This window comes from Centroberyx gerrardi, chromosome 3 (genome assembly GCF_048128805.1).
Source record: "Centroberyx gerrardi isolate f3 chromosome 3, fCenGer3.hap1.cur.20231027, whole genome shotgun sequence".
Classification (NCBI taxonomy): Eukaryota; Metazoa; Chordata; class Actinopteri; order Beryciformes; family Berycidae; genus Centroberyx; species Centroberyx gerrardi.
The window spans coordinates 24,155,205-24,170,798 of NC_135999.1; the positions used below are offsets into that span (position 1 = coordinate 24,155,205).

The 15,594-nt window shown below is 40.5% G+C and overlaps 2 protein-coding genes across 3 annotated transcripts in view; both read right to left on the reverse strand.

Annotated features, from left to right (window-relative positions):
- The window catches only part of LOC139928526 (ras and Rab interactor 2-like), a 35,407-nt gene extending 29,580 nt beyond the window's left edge, over positions 1 to 5,827 (reverse strand). For both annotated transcript variants that reach the window (XM_071921104.2, XM_071921105.2), the window contains exon 1: positions 5,669 to 5,827. The gene's annotated coding sequence lies outside the window, so the exon portion shown is untranslated. The remainder of the gene's footprint in view (positions 1 to 5,668) is intronic.
- A 1,023-nt stretch (positions 5,828 to 6,850) lies between these two features.
- The window catches only part of LOC139928518 (sodium/potassium/calcium exchanger 3), a 43,138-nt gene continuing 34,394 nt past the window's right edge, over positions 6,851 to 15,594 (reverse strand). Inside the window, exons 11-17 of the mRNA XM_071921095.2 lie at positions 14,731 to 14,891; positions 13,463 to 13,733; positions 12,955 to 13,121; positions 11,566 to 11,680; positions 11,166 to 11,278; positions 10,530 to 10,595; positions 6,851 to 9,687 (exon numbers count right to left, since the gene is read on the reverse strand). Of these exons, the coding sequence (XP_071777196.1) occupies positions 9,535 to 9,687; positions 10,530 to 10,595; positions 11,166 to 11,278; positions 11,566 to 11,680; positions 12,955 to 13,121; positions 13,463 to 13,733; positions 14,731 to 14,891 (1,046 nt within the window). The 3' untranslated portion in view covers positions 6,851 to 9,534. The remainder of the gene's footprint in view (positions 9,688 to 10,529; positions 10,596 to 11,165; positions 11,279 to 11,565; positions 11,681 to 12,954; positions 13,122 to 13,462; positions 13,734 to 14,730; positions 14,892 to 15,594) is intronic.

Below are 15,594 nucleotides of genomic sequence, written 5' to 3' on the forward strand. Positions count from 1 at the left end.
GAGACACAGACACAGATAAAGATCACGACTTTCACACACTCATTAATAAACATTCTCCAATTCACACAGAGAAACAGACACAGCGAGAGATGGAGACACCCCCCCCAACACATACACACACACACACACACACACACAGAGTTCATTGTGCTTTGCATAATAAAAAAAAGTGACAGGCCATAGGAGGGCTTAATTAAGCTATGTGGTGTTTTTGTTTTAAAGCCCGCTGTGATGGTGGGACCCTAATTTTCTCCCAGTGGGCATTGCTGGCTGTGAGGCTGAGCTGTTCTGTGTTAGCGCTAATGAATAGCTGCAGTGTTCGATGGACCTGGGGGTCGTAGAGGTGTGTGGTTTTCCTCAGCATCGTTCTCATGTTTGATGATAATGACTGTAGAAATCCCATTTCACATGGAAATCCTATGATGTTTGTCCTCCTATTAATATGCTTTTTTTATTCTGATTTATTATATTTTCTGCCTGTCTTGGTATTTAACTGTATCTGTGTCCCTGTATATATGAGAGCGTGTATTGGAGTGTTTATTAATATGCAAACCGCACGTGCCAAACAGCATTTTATTAGCTCCCACTACACATCAGTATCGAGAAGTGCAAAAATAGGAAGCGACCCCTGCGACAGACACCCTCCTCTTCATTATCAATGTCACTTCCACATAATTTCACTGCAGATGCCACACTACGAGAAGACTTCAACAGAATAACAAGCAATCAGTCATCAGTTGACAAGCATGTCATAGTTTACACTGCTGTCATCACAAGTGGATTTGCGTGAGAACAGTGTTTGCCAGTCTGCGCTGGCAGCTGCTCTCCACCCATGCCTGTGTTTTTTATAACAGGATGGAAAAAGCATTCATCCAAATGGCGATGACATATGCTACACAGACATATAGTCATCCTAGTCTGTTTTCATAGGGAACCAGGGCACTAATGTCTAAATGATACCCTGATTGTCAAAATTAGACCCGCAGCAAACAGCGTGAAACCAGGAGCGTATGTTTTTCTCAGAACCACAACAACGTCATGAAACTGCACTTCTTTTTTAACTGATAATGAGTAGGTGAAAGACAAAAGAATGTTTCAAGGTAAAGGTGAATTACACCAAATTTCAGCCCTCTTTATGTCATAACTACGCCCTGGATTCATTTGTTAAAGTGAACATTCAGTATTGTCTCCAGTAGTCAGAAACACAATTGTGCTACATAGAAAGCTAGACAGAAAGCACAGAAAATATGATCCAAGACCCATCCATCCAAGATCATTGTCTCAGAATGTGAATGCTATTGGTCTAAAAGCCAGAGACAAACTAAAACCCAAAATTTCTCTGCTGTACAATATGTCTTCATCACTGATTTGAGTATTGGCTTTCTTGGTTTTTGACTATGTTCACAACTGATTGAGCAAACTTTTCTTGCATAACATGAGCGTATCTTAAAGCATTAAGGATTTTTAGCAGTTTCAAGAAAATTGTTTTTCCCTCATTAATATGCAAATTTGTGCAGGTGCTCCAAAATCTAACCAGCTCATCTACTCTATAGGGGGAAGCCGTGGTGTAAATGTAAAGTTTCTACCATGTATTGTTCTTGAGTTATTGTGTTTACAAGAATGTGTCTGCACTCAGACAGACAGACACACACACACACACACACACACACAGATGCCACCATCATGACATAATATCCTGCATACCATGTATCAAGGTGGTGAAACATATAAATAGGGAAACACTTAAATTGAGCGAAATTCTCCTTTAAACAACACCCTTTAACACAGGTATAGACTCTCTTCCTGTCGCCTTGTGAAAATATAATCCAATTTTGATTGATATATGTTTAAACTGTCAAAATAAAACCCAAGCGCTGCTCGGGCCATAACTTCATTGTCAGTTGTGAAATCCAATGACCGGTGTTAAGCTAACACAGCTCTATGCTGCGGCCCTGCTGTAGTAATAGCAGCAGAGCATGGGGGGGGCTGCAGGCAGTCCTGTTATTGCTAAGTCCTGTTAACGGTCCTGTTATTGCTCTGAGGCAATCCAGATGATGGTGTGTGTGTGTGTGTGTGTGTGTGTGTGTGTGTGTGCACACAGGAAAGAGATGGAGACATAGTGTATTTAGAGGCTTGAAAGCTACTTTGAGTTTAACTGTTTACTTGAATATAAATGGCAGAGGGATGTTTCAAAAGAGACAAGTGGCATTGCAGATCAGAGTGGGGAAAGAGTGTGTAAACAGGTCTCCAGATCATTGTGTCTGTGTACGGCCGGCCACATAGCAGAATTTGGGTCAGTGGTTCTTGGGGAGTTCAGATGAACCTATTGGCCCGTAGTTCTGTTGGTTAGGGGAAAAAAGACTTTGGCATATTTGGACACGCAGGAATCTGAGAACTGTCAAAGTTTTTGTCCAGGGATAGAAAGTTAAGATCACCTCCCCTCTTTCCATGAAATCTGTATATTCCCTCTGCCACTCAAACACAGACTTGACCACGAGCCTAACCTCAAATCACAGCTTTCGCATTCTCGCAATAGCAACATTCAAAGGCTGAAATCACCCTCCCTGTCTGCCCAGATGATAAAATGAAGAGCGGATCTTTCTTTCATGTTCACAAGAGGGAAACAAATCAAGCAGTGGGTATAATAACAGCGCCTCTCGACTAAATCTGCGGTTACAGCCAGTGTCGGGCACCAGCACCACCCAGCCATAACTTTCCACACTAAAGGTCAGCGGAGAAAAGGGCTGGGCTGGGGTTTTTTTCTGCTTTGCTATGCGAGTTCAATTTACAGTCCAGACACTGCGATGGGCTACTCCCCATTAAATTAGTACCAGGAATAAGGGATCAAGCCAAGGATCAAGCTCCCCAGTGAAAGGAAGAGGGCGATGTCTCTACTTCTTCAGAGGTTTTAACCACTGGGAATGAAGGATTTAAAGGAAGTGAGGGAGGTAGAAGATTGAGCAGATAGGGTGGCGATATCAGAATCAACAGCACATATTGTAAATACCATGATAACACTCGTTATCGCTGACTGAGTGAGGAGATACGGGGACTAAGCAAAGGATAAACATAAAACTGAAAGTGGATTTGAATGACTCCAGCCAAACCCTGCCTGCAACTAAGCCTCTCACTGAAGCCAGGAACTGTGGTGCAGATAACAGAAAACATATTGGTTATGTTAAGTATGGTTACACTATAATAAGGCAATTTTAAGGGTCTGCATTCTCCGATAGTTTAAGGCTATATGAGCCGCTATCTCCCTCTTTTGATTCACATATTCTGAATTGCAGACGCTGGTCGCTGGAGGGGGAAATGTTTCTGTTGACGTCTGGGTAAGTCAGGTTCAACAAGTAAACTTAGACATATCATATGGTTCAAGCCTAAATAGGAAAACCAGAGGTCCAGTCTGAGACTTCTGAAACTTAACAAAGTGTTTGATTTCATGCCCAGCAGCAGGATTACTGCAGGATTACTGCAGGCATCAGCGTGCTCCTGTGAAAGCGTTCAGTGTTACGTCCCCAAAGGGAACGGTTTATTCTGACAACAGTAACTTGAGTGGCTGCTTCCTCATCCAGCACAGATGACATCACTTTTTTACTAAATTGTGAAGATGGCCGTTCTGCCTCTAAAGGCAGAGAGAAGCGGCTTGACTGGACTTGTTACATTAGTGCAGGCTGTAGTTGTTAGGTCTGTTATGATGGATTTGATTTTCTGTTATTCCCCTATGTTTCATTACTAAAACTGTACCTTATGCTTCTTTATATGTGCCATATGTAACTCTAAGATCCTTAACACTAGTAAACCATGGGCCAGAAAGACATGGAAACCTGTTATTGGTAAGAGGCATACTCTGAGCCAGTCTCAATGCACACAGTGGAAAGTAAACACAGGAATCACAGACATATGGGAGGCAGAAAGATCAGAAACAAAAGAGAAGCACCTGAAAGAAGACAGCTGGCAATGGCAACTGCCCTTTTTCAGGTCACTATGGATGAAAAATATCAACTTTATAACCTCAATCAAGCACTGACAAGCTCCAAGTCATTTCATTAAAATGCCTTTCTGCTGATTCATATCCCCATAGCCGTATAACTAGGCGTTTAGTGCCAGAAATCTTTCATTTGCAGTGAAGCTAATCTCTTTAACAGATTCCAAAGAGGCTTTACTGGGGAAATAGGCCCCTTTATTATATTGACAAACATCTGCTAACTCCTCAAAACACAAAACAAAGAGGGCTATACTGCAGTTGAGCTGCAAGGAATTATGGCTGTTGTACATTCAGTCAGGTTCAGACAGGTCTTACATGTTTATGATATCTTGAGGTGAAAAAAAAAACTGCTCACCTCTCACAGCAGTGGAAAGAAAGGAGGGGAGAAGCAGGAGCAAGTCACCACTACATGTTTGGATAGGCTGTAATCACTGTATGCCTTGAGAAGGTAGTGGAACAACACCTAGAAAATAAAAGGCTAAAAGGATATAAAACTATATACCCTGGGGGCTAAAATACCAACATAACCTCACCAAGCAAATGGAGATCAAATTGTGCAACATTTCCAGGGAAAATGCATGCTTTCAGGTGACTGTAAACATTCTGACAATGTGTGTGCTGCACAGCCATGTAGCCCACATGTATGTGTTTTATTGGAGGATTCATTTTATTTAGTAGATGCATGAGGCATTTGGGCCAAGTTTTAAAAAGTGCGGCTGTGGAGATACGATCAAGCCAAGTTCAAGTTGAGGAATGCTCCAGAGCACCAGAGCAATGAAGCATCCTAGTGTTATGATTAAAAAGCAGAATAGGCTTGTTACATCCATAAACTGTTCAGCAAACCATATAAACACACTTAAAACAGATGGAAGCTGCTGTTTTAAAGGGAATACCACTCAATCTAAGTCTTCCAACAGGTTATTCTTATGGTCTTATTGGACGGCTCAATCAGTGTCAGTCAACATGAGGAAATCTCCCAAACAAAGCTAGAAACTAGAGAACCAAAACTCCCCACAGACAATGGAAGCAAGACTGACTTTGTGGTCTCATACGCTGTCAGAGCTTTCACATGAATGTTGTATTAGAAAAGAGTTGTCAGTCCAAAACCAGAGAATACATCACGATTCCCAGAAAATCAACCTGGGTGTCATATGGCCACCTTTTCCATCCACTCTCTATGGAGCTGCGCACACATCTGCATGGCACAAACTCTGGCTATGAGAAACGATAGTAAATAAAGACCATAATGTTCCCAGGGGCTATAATATATTTACAAGCTTGAATCAAATTGGTAAGCATCAATAAAAAAAAAAGCTGCTTTTCCCTACATTTCCCTTCATTATAAAACCACACTGCAATAACGACTGTGGCTCACTTCCAACTTTTTGTTGTTTAATGCAGAGTTTTCAAGGGATCCAAGCAAAATAAGGGATTGTGAAATCTCGCTATTTAATTCACTTGAAGGTCGTACAATGACAGAATGAATATGAATGTCTATCGTGATCAGATGCTTCTCACTCGTCACCTAGACGGAAAACAAAAACCCCCTCAGATGGAGGTCTGCTGTCTAAACTTGCCATGAAAAAGTTTTGAAACCCCTTTTTTAAACGAATGCTAGAGTCAAATCCACAAAACAAGTCTAGTGAAAACTGCTGCAACAGGACATTCCTGCTCACTTACCTTTAAAGAAGTTTCCTTTTAACGCGAAACTCGATCCTTTTCTCTGGTTATGGTCCATGAGACGAGTTCATAGCTTGGTGCGTTGCTTTGTTTGTGTTTTGTTCAGTTTTTCGGGTGACACTGAGAAGTCTCAATGTCCCCAGCTTCCCTCGGTTACATGGCTGTCCGGACAGAAACACCGGGTTTGGTTTGGTTGAGGGGATCGAGGTGGGACAGAGACAGAGGAGGAGGAGGAGGAGGAGGAGAGAGGAGAGGTTTGGTTTGGTAACATGATCGCCTCGCCTTGTTGGGAAGGTGATGGAGGAGTTTCACCTTGAATTTTAACATTGTGATTAAATGCTGCCATCCCAAGTCTATATATAGCAGCATCAAAGTTTTCTCCTGAGTTATTTACTTCGTTTATGTTCTGTATAGCCTTTTCCCTTACGGAGAAAAGTGGAGAACTACAGTATAATCCTATAAGAACTGTTAAAAGGACAATATACAAACATGACATTAAAGCTACAAAGTCTATAAGCTATAAAGTCCCTATATTTTAGAGATATTATAGGAATATTATAGAGATATCATAGGAGATGAAAAAAATGACAGGAAGGACGGTAATGTCACTATGTAAACTCACTATTGAGTACCACAGACAAATTAAAGTTACAAATTACCTAATATTATAGGAATGTTATAGTAAAACTATAGGAGATAGATCTATCATGAAGTGCGATAAGCTCAATATAAATTCACTGTTTAGTACCACAGACGGACATTAAGTCCCTATAGGAATATTTTAGGAATATTATAGTAAAACCATAGGAGATTAAACATACCATAAATTACAACCAAGTCACTATGACTCACTATTGATCACCATAGACAAACGTGCTTAAGGAATATTATATGAAGAGGAAATAAAAATACCATGAGATCACTATAAACTCACTATTGAATAACACAAGCCCCTATAGGCGTAATAAGAAATCTGTTCTAACAAGTGTTTTGTGTCCCTTGAAGTTAATATAATGCGAGTAAAAAAAATAAAAAAAAAACTGAAGAAAAAATAAATTGGCTGAATATGAGTGTTGCTCACTTTCATGATGGCCTGCTGTCAAAATAAACAGAGTAAAATTACCTTAATGATTCAGCGGACAGATGGGAAACAGAGACATGGGAAACAATACTGTATGTAAATCAGTTTATTGCAAGAAGACCCCTGGGAACAATGCCAAATCTCTCTGCCTGTGAGCTCTGCCCAGAGGCCCTCACGAAAAAAATGAGGATTTACAAACAATTCAAAAGACATGAGCATAAAACGACACTGATTCGTTGAAAACTAACTGCTGTAGGCCTACATTCTAAATACTGTATATATCTCATCAGAAGTTATTCCAACATCTGCGTTTATAATAGCATATATCCCTCTGATATGTACAGCATAATCAAAACAGTGCCTTTTGATCTTGGAAATGCATTAAAATTACACACAAAATAATTTGAATTATGAAAGAGGCATGCAAACCAACCAGTACTTTTTTTTTTCTCTATGTACCTGAAAATACCCAATCTACTTCCTACTGTATGTGTAAAATAACAGCCTTACCCCCCCCAATGAGGAAATGTACAAACACAGCTCTACAGCGCCCTCTTGTGGCTACATCAGGAATAGCATCAACATCTACTGAGGATGCTTTTAACTGGCAAGCCTTCATAAAACTATAACATGGGAATTCTCAGTGAAGAATCTCCTTAGGCTTAAAAAAAACAACAAAACAAAACAAAAAAACTACGTTTTCCACGTTTGGTTTGAACACATGCTGAAACAGAGTGGCAATACTGTTGACAAAAGGTGTGTTTTGGCTCAAATACAAGCAGGAAAATGGCCACAAGCATTGGTTTCGAAGCCTCAAATACAAGGGATGGCACAAGAGTTCAAGCACTGTGTTTAAGAAAAAGATATGTTGTGCAAGTTGAAAGGGTTGTCTGCCATCAGTCTGGTCTTTTTTTTTTTATTATTATTATTATTATTTTTCGGAAAGTGAATCTTTTACTTCCTTATAACTCTGTGTGATTCATCGCTAATCTTAACATGCTGGGGATTAGCAGTGGCTTCCACCCATCCCGCCATGTTAAGATCAGTGAGCGGGAAATAAAGATCGCATTTTTCAGCAGTCCCATCTCACCGGATCACAACACTCACAACACACCCGGCCGCTAAACCGGCTGGGTTAACATGCCGTGCATCATCTGCAAAAACAATTATTATTTTCTTCTTTTTTTTTTCCTTTTTTTTTTTTACAATATACAAATGCCGCGATATCTTTCTGAACTATACAAAACTTATAAATTATAAAGTTCTATTCTTAAATATAAACAACATCAAGTCAGTTTCCAGTACTTAGATTATATATTAGGTACAGTACAATGTACAGCTCCATAATGAAAGAACAGAAAGCATTCCATTTAATACACTGTACATGATCCAAAGGGCTGAAACTGGTGGTTAGACATTATCCTTGAATAAATTAATTCATAAATAAATCATGATTATGTCTTCCCAGTAACAGTGGTAACCTTGGTTCCCCTCGAGATTGTGACAAACGACAGACACACACACACACACACACACACACACACACACACAGTGCAGGTGCATACACTCGCACTGACACTTTAGTCCAAATCTCTCTTGACAGTGTACAACTCTCATACCTATTCTAAAAATACTTTTGTCTTTAAGAAGTAGCAATGTTGTACTCAACTCAGAGACTAAAAACTATTTTTTTTTTTTTTATAGTACAAGAGGTCTAAAGTCTAGAGGGAACTTTAAAGTCAGTAGTTACATGTTCAGACTACCTGTAGACGCTTTACAATGATAATATAATATCTCTAATCAATAAAGTGACAGTGCTGGATTTCAATTCCAGGGAGCTCCCTTTCCTATTTGGGTTATATTAAAGAAAAAATATACCCAACATATACTTGGATATGTCTGCAGAAAGAAAGAAAAACAACCAAAGAGTAGACTCTACATCAATAGTGTTAAATATCTAGGTTCTCTCTCTCAGTGCAAAGCTAAAGGAGTCGACTTTTGGCTAGTACAGCATGCTATATCAATATGTTAGGGCTGGTACTGAGCAAGGGAGAGATATTTAAGCATTTTGGGCATATCACTGGCAGGCCAAGTCACTGCACTTTGCTAAAGTAAAATATACAATATTGTCACTGTCATCGCATCATTCAGCTTCGCAAGAATGATCCAGTTGTGCATGAGAAAATCCCATAAATCAACTAATATTAGTGTTGATATAATCCTCAAATATATACAGAGAAAGCCAGTCTTAACTTAAAAATACCTTAATCATATGCTTATATCCAAACTTGTACAAAGAGTAACAAACAATCCGATTGGCTAAAAACCGCTGTTAGCGCATGATCTCTCTCTCTCTCTCTCTCTCTCTCCCTCTCTCTCTCTCCCTCTCTCCTCTCTCCGCCAGTCAGTCAGTGAGTTACAGTAGCAGCTTCTTCACCAACAGTAGCCTACTGTTGACGTTAATACAGTTTAGTTCACTCCAATCAGCTTCTTAGGTTTGTGAGACAAGGATCGGCAGCAATCTCCGCTGCTCGCTAAGTGGTTGGCATCTCCTTCATCACGGCTGGGACTCTCTTCTCGTGCCTCTTGTCCCGTCCCAAAAACCAAAAACCTCCGCTCTCCTTTCTCTTGTGTGTATATTGCACCAAAGATAAATCATATAGAGCTCTATTTTTCTATTTGAAGAAGGTGGGACTCGGTTCCAGGGCGCCAAGGAACCGGAAGCCAGAGAAGGTATCCTCAATCAGCGCCAGCCAGAGGAGGAGGAAGAGGAGGAGGCGGCAGATCAGTGGATGTCCCGGCACATAGGAAGGTTGACGAAGATAAAGACGTTGAACTCGATGAGGATGGAGAAGCAGAGGAAGACGGCGTACATGAGCAGGCAGGCCAGCCCCAGTCGCCGGTCCAGAGTCCATTTGTTCAAATGGACGCCGAGAACCTGGAGGGAGGAGAGAGAGGATTGGAGCAAGAGCGAGGAGGGAAAGAGTCTCAAGTACACAGCTGGTCCTTAAAGATGAACTAAACCCCATCCCAAATCTTCTGTAGAGTACAACAGGTGGTGACATCACCTGGCACTAAAGATCAGCCAATAGCAGATGGCAAGCATGCTTTTTACCATTAGATGTCAGGCTTTAGACAGATTTGGGTTTGGTGTTTAGTTACTCTTTAAATAATAAATAGGGGAAGTGGTTCCTATAATGGGCCTCATGTTATCAAAACACAGTAGTATCATATTTAAAGGTCCAGTGAAATGAGAACTGCTTTTCTCAATTGCATGGTACAATTTAACAAAGGACCCGTTAATGTAAAGTTACCCAAATTATTATAACTGTCAGCATTGTGGAAATTTGACTAACGCCCTTTGAAAAACTCTCCCTCTGGTTGTCAACAGAATTAAACAGATTTAGAATTCCAATACTGTCGACTGATTGGTAAGCATAGTTAATCAGGTGTCCCATAGTCTGTCAGACAATAGCCAGCTACTTGCCAAACTAGCCAAAATCTCTGTGCCGCCATTGTTGCTGGGTTCCAACACTGGATATTTGTTCCCCAAAGATAGAAATATCGTTATGCAGTGGAAGGTTTGGCTCTCACTCAGTCCTACAAGCTGCAACTATCAAATTGAGTTGAAATCATTGCACTGGATCTTTTAAGTTATTTCTGTTTTATTAGCAAGTGTGAAGTGGCGAGAGGCTGGAAAGATGGGAGAGAGGGAAGAGAGGGGATGACAAGCTACAAAGGTCATGGATTAGATCCATACCTAAACAGTACGGTACTTACTGTGAGGAACACTGAGGCCAGTAAGAGAACAACAGAGAATATGAGTCCTCTGCTGTTTAGATGGATCTGTGGACACAGAAACAAAGTGTTATGAACCAACTGATAGTCCATATTTGTGCTGCTCTTATCTAAAATCAATCTGCACTTTTTTTTCTCTATTTTCAACAAGGAATATACTGTCAAGGTTGCTACAGGGATCTCGAAAGTCTGAAAAGGAATTGAAAAAAAAAGAAAATCCAGGGTTTTTAAAAGTTCTGGATAAAAAATAGGCAGCGTAGGAAAAGTAGGGGAAAAAAAACTGTTGTTTAATCCTGACACATGATGGATTACATATTTCATGAAGCTGTGGACCTAGTGTTAATTCACCTATTGCGATATTTGTTGCTGTGAAGAATAATCAGCAGTCTAATTGACATATTACAACGAAGGCGAACCAAAATCTTCTCAAACTCTACGGTGGCAAACTGTATATCACCCCGACGGTGACTGTGCGGGTGCATTTGTCCACAACCAGTATCCTAAAGTTCCCCGTAACTCTGCACAGCATACTACAGACTATTGTTCCCCAACACAGCTCTGTTCTATTCTTATCTAAGTCCGGCAGAATCTCCTCTGGGTGAGAGGAGAGAGACTCACGTTGGAGCCGTAGTCGATGCAGAGTGTTTGCAGCGCCCACGGCAGGCCCAGTCCCACCAGGATGTCAAACACATTACTGCCTATGGAGTTGGAGATGGCCATGTCTCCCAGACCTGAGGCAAGGAGAGGAACACTGTCAAGGTCTGTACGCAGTCAGGAGACAAGTCAGTTATGACAAGCAATATTCTGCTGCGCACCACCGCTCCTGCTCATACAGCGTTTTGCAGTTTATTTCATTCAGCATGAATATTGATTTAAACGTCCCATGGATGGCATGCTACAATGCAGACAAACTCGCCAGCTGTGGGTGTGTGTGTGTGGATGTGTATGCCTTGCTGTAGCAGAGCGTATTGGTGTGTATGCATGTGTGTGTGTGTGTGTGTGTGTGTGTGTACTGTACCTTGCCGTGCCACTATAAGACTAGCCATGCAGTCCGGGACGCTGGTGCCCGCTGCGAGGAAGGTGATGCCCATGATGACATCAGGGATGCCAAGAGTGAAGCCAATCACAGTCACCTGAAACCAAACAGAAAGACGTCTTTGAATTACTGCAAAATTAATTCATTGTTTTGTTTCTTAATGCCTTCATAATGCCTTAATGCTCAAAACATTCCTTTTCTCTGTGGCCTTTTACTAAATCATGTTTATGTACTGTAGCTGTAACAGGTGTTATTATTATTGCTTTTAGTTTTTTTAGTTTTTATTAGTGCTTTTATTATTATTTATTTATATGTTTTATTATCCTTTCTTACTCATTTTATCTTTCTTTCTTCTTTATTTTTAATATGCCATTTTATGAGTTGATCGTTGTGAAGTGTTGGCTAAATGTTATAATTGCTGTTGTTTGGACATATTTACAGTGATGTCGCTCCTGTAAATATGACCCATTAAGATACATGGAGGTTTGTTCCTATAGGCATAGAGGGTTATGTTCCTATGCTGGAAAACGGTAAATCGTACAGGTATAGAGGTTTGTTCCTATATTGGAGTATGATAAAACAATATGACATGTTAGGATGCATAGGGGCTTGCTCCTATGCTCCGGAGCACATTCTTTGGGCATAGTGACAAGACAAATTATGTATTTTTTTTGTGTTTTATCTGAAGCACATTGAATTTGCCTTGTGTATGAAATGTACTATATAAATAAAGGTTGCCTTGCCTTGCCTTAATCTACTGTCTTTTCTTCTTTTCTTCCTCTACAGCTCAATAATATCTCAAATATTGGGTACAGAGAGAAGAAGTTCCCATTTGGTATTAAACCGTAGTAGTATAATGCAGTTTTGTGCACCCTCAGTGTACAATAAACTAGAAAAAGCCAAATATTGTATTGCACTCCCTTTTACACAAGACTTAAAAATCCTCATGGCTCTCCTCCCCTTCATTTACAGTAGGCTACATCTCCCCTTTGTGAGTGAAGTGGCCTTACGACATGAAATCAGTTAGAGATCATAGGTTTCACCTGGATTCAGCTTGGCAGTCTATTTCATGGAAAGAGCAGGTGTTTCTTGTATTTTGTACACTTTGTATATCAGATATTACACTCAGTCTATCAGATATTACTATCAGCTTTTAACTAAAGTGCTACACAAATGCATCCATTTTTTAGAATAGATAGTAATCAAACTCCTAATCCTACAGGAATAAATACAATTTCTGTCTAAATGAAACTAAAACGGAAGAACACAAACACCAAAATGCATCATCGGCTTTATCATCGTGTACAGACCAGCTTGTGTTGACAACATGGTAGTGAGAGAGAGAGAGAGAGAGAGAGAGACAGTACTCACCATCCAGACCATGATGTAGGAGAGGCCAGCGATCCAGATGGTGGCGGTGAGGAAGGAGATCATGAACCACTTCTCCCAGCGCCGCTTGGCACAGTTGGGCACGGTGAAGAACAGGAGCAGGCACAGCGGCCACATGGACAGCCACTTCAGCTTGTTACACACCCCGGCTAGAGGGATAACAGTCATAAGAATGGTTTTGATAGCAGTACTAACAATTAACAAGAATTGTAAAAATGTGTTAAATAATGATCATTATCACTGCACCGTTCTTAACTAACAAAAGGATCAAAAGAAATAAATTAACAAGCAATCAGCAATGATAAAGGTAAAAGTTGCACTGTTGGCTCCATTAAAGGAAAAAACTAAACAACAAAATGGACCCAGAAATAGACTGTAATATTGATAAATGATTCAAATATAGATCAAAACTGGGAAATCATCACACAAAAACATTCAAGTCAAATATCACAGTCAAACATGCGATGCTATTTTTGTCCGAATCAAATACCTGGAACTCTGAAAGGCACCAGAGGGCCGTCGTTGTCATCCTCCCCCTCTCCTTCCTCGTCGTTCTCATTGTTCTCGTTATCCTCGTTCTCGTTCTCCGTCTCGTTCCCGGACTCCATCCCCTGAAGCCTGCACCTCCCGTTCAGCCCTCTCTCGGCCCCGCCCATCCCGTTTTCTAAGCCCCGCCTCTCCTGGACCCTGGCCGCCGAGTCGGAGTCGCCGTTGGTGATGCGGTTGACTCGAGTCTCAGTGGTGTTGATCAGTCTTTGTCTCTGGAAACAATTATAAAACATTAAGCAATTTGTATCACTTCCACTAACACATTGCAACATTATTGCATTTCTGTTGATAAAGGTTGTGTGTGTGTGTGTGTGTGTGTTTGTGTGTGGGTGGGTGTGCATGTGTATGCATGCCTCCATGTGTGTGTGTTTATTTCAGATACAGAAAGAGGAGAAGACAGAGAGAACAAGAGTTTGAGAGGTTGACCAGGGTGTGTTTGTATGTGTGTGTGTGTGTGCATGCATGCATATATACATACAAAATGTTGGGGAATAATATCAATACATGTAATTAAACTAGTAGCTCAACTAGATTTTGTAGTAGCTTGGTGGGAGTTCAAATCAATTAAAATTTAGTTAGTAAGTTTAGTAGTTTGTTAAATCTTTTCTAATTTTGCAGCGTAGTTAAGTATTCACACGTCAGATGTGAGTAAGGCCATTTTATTTACTTGAGTTTACATACAGCAGAAAGTTAATTTCCCCTCCACTTTTTTCTGTGAAGAACCCAAATTGGGTTGTTTGGTTTGGATTTAGGTCCAGACTGCAGACACTGGCAGACAGGTGCTGGAGTGATGGACTTTACATCCAAGAGAAAATTAACTTTCCTTTCACTTCTTCCTGTGACAAACCCAGACAGGGATATTTAGTTTGCATTTAGGCAAAGATTTTAGTTTCTGCAGGCAGCTGTTGGAGTGTGGACACAGTGAACACTCCTTGCATTTTAATCAAATACAATTATTGTTAACATCCCAACACATCCTAATGACATTGCAGATGTGGACATGATCATTTTTACAAAGTTGTTTGAACTCTTTTTTTCTAAGTAACTAGTTAGTAAAACTACTACTATTTCTCTTGAGAGTAGCTTTGCTGCAGTTCAACTTCTTTCATTGTGAAGTAACTGGTAGCTTGTAAAAATATACTTTCAGCATAGCTTCCCCAACATTGTACATACATATGCACATGGATGCGTACTCCAGCATGTCTTTACCTCGTTGATGAGCATGCGCGAGGCCATGGTGAGGCGGGTCCTGGGGGAGAAGTGGCTGGTGATCATGATCCTCATGCCAGCCTCGGAGAAAGACAGCTGGTGGGGGTAGGCAGACAGCAGCTCGTCCACCATCAGCACAGACGGCTTACAGTGGAAGTTAGCTGGGGAGAAATATCAGCCAATGTTTACCTGACTGGAGCCCTGACTGTTTACAGCGACCCTGCACATTTTCCATTTAAACCTTTTAAGCCTTTAATTTCCTGAATGGATTTGACGATTTTGGTCGGTGTGCAATAAAACCTATGCTGATAGTGGCAGTATGGGCAATAGCTGGTCAAATAGCTGAAGATGATAGAACTAAAAGATTATTCTTCATAAAAACAAATATTATGATCCGTGAAATGACAGTGGGTATACAACTATATAACGTAACATCTGTAGTCTTACGAGTATCAGGACATCAGTATTTGTCGAGATTTTTCCAGACATTTCTGTGCAATTCACAAACTTTTTAAGACTGGCAATGATCAAATGAATTTCTGTACTTTTCTAGACTTTCCAGACCTCCATGGGAAGCCTGGGCTAAATGTTGAACATTTAATAAATATATGTAGAGTAAAGACATAGTCTACTATCTATCGTGTGTCTTGCACTGCCAAGCTGCACTGTATGTGAGGTCCACTTGTCCTTTTACTATGTGTAAGTGTACTGTGATAATACAGTATGTAAGTAATATGCGAGTTGTTGATATGCCTCTGCACCAATGCCACCAAAACACAATCCCACACATTTATTGCACTTGGCAAATAAATTAATTTTGTTTCTGTATCTGAAAAGTCACAAAATGCACCAATATCAACAACA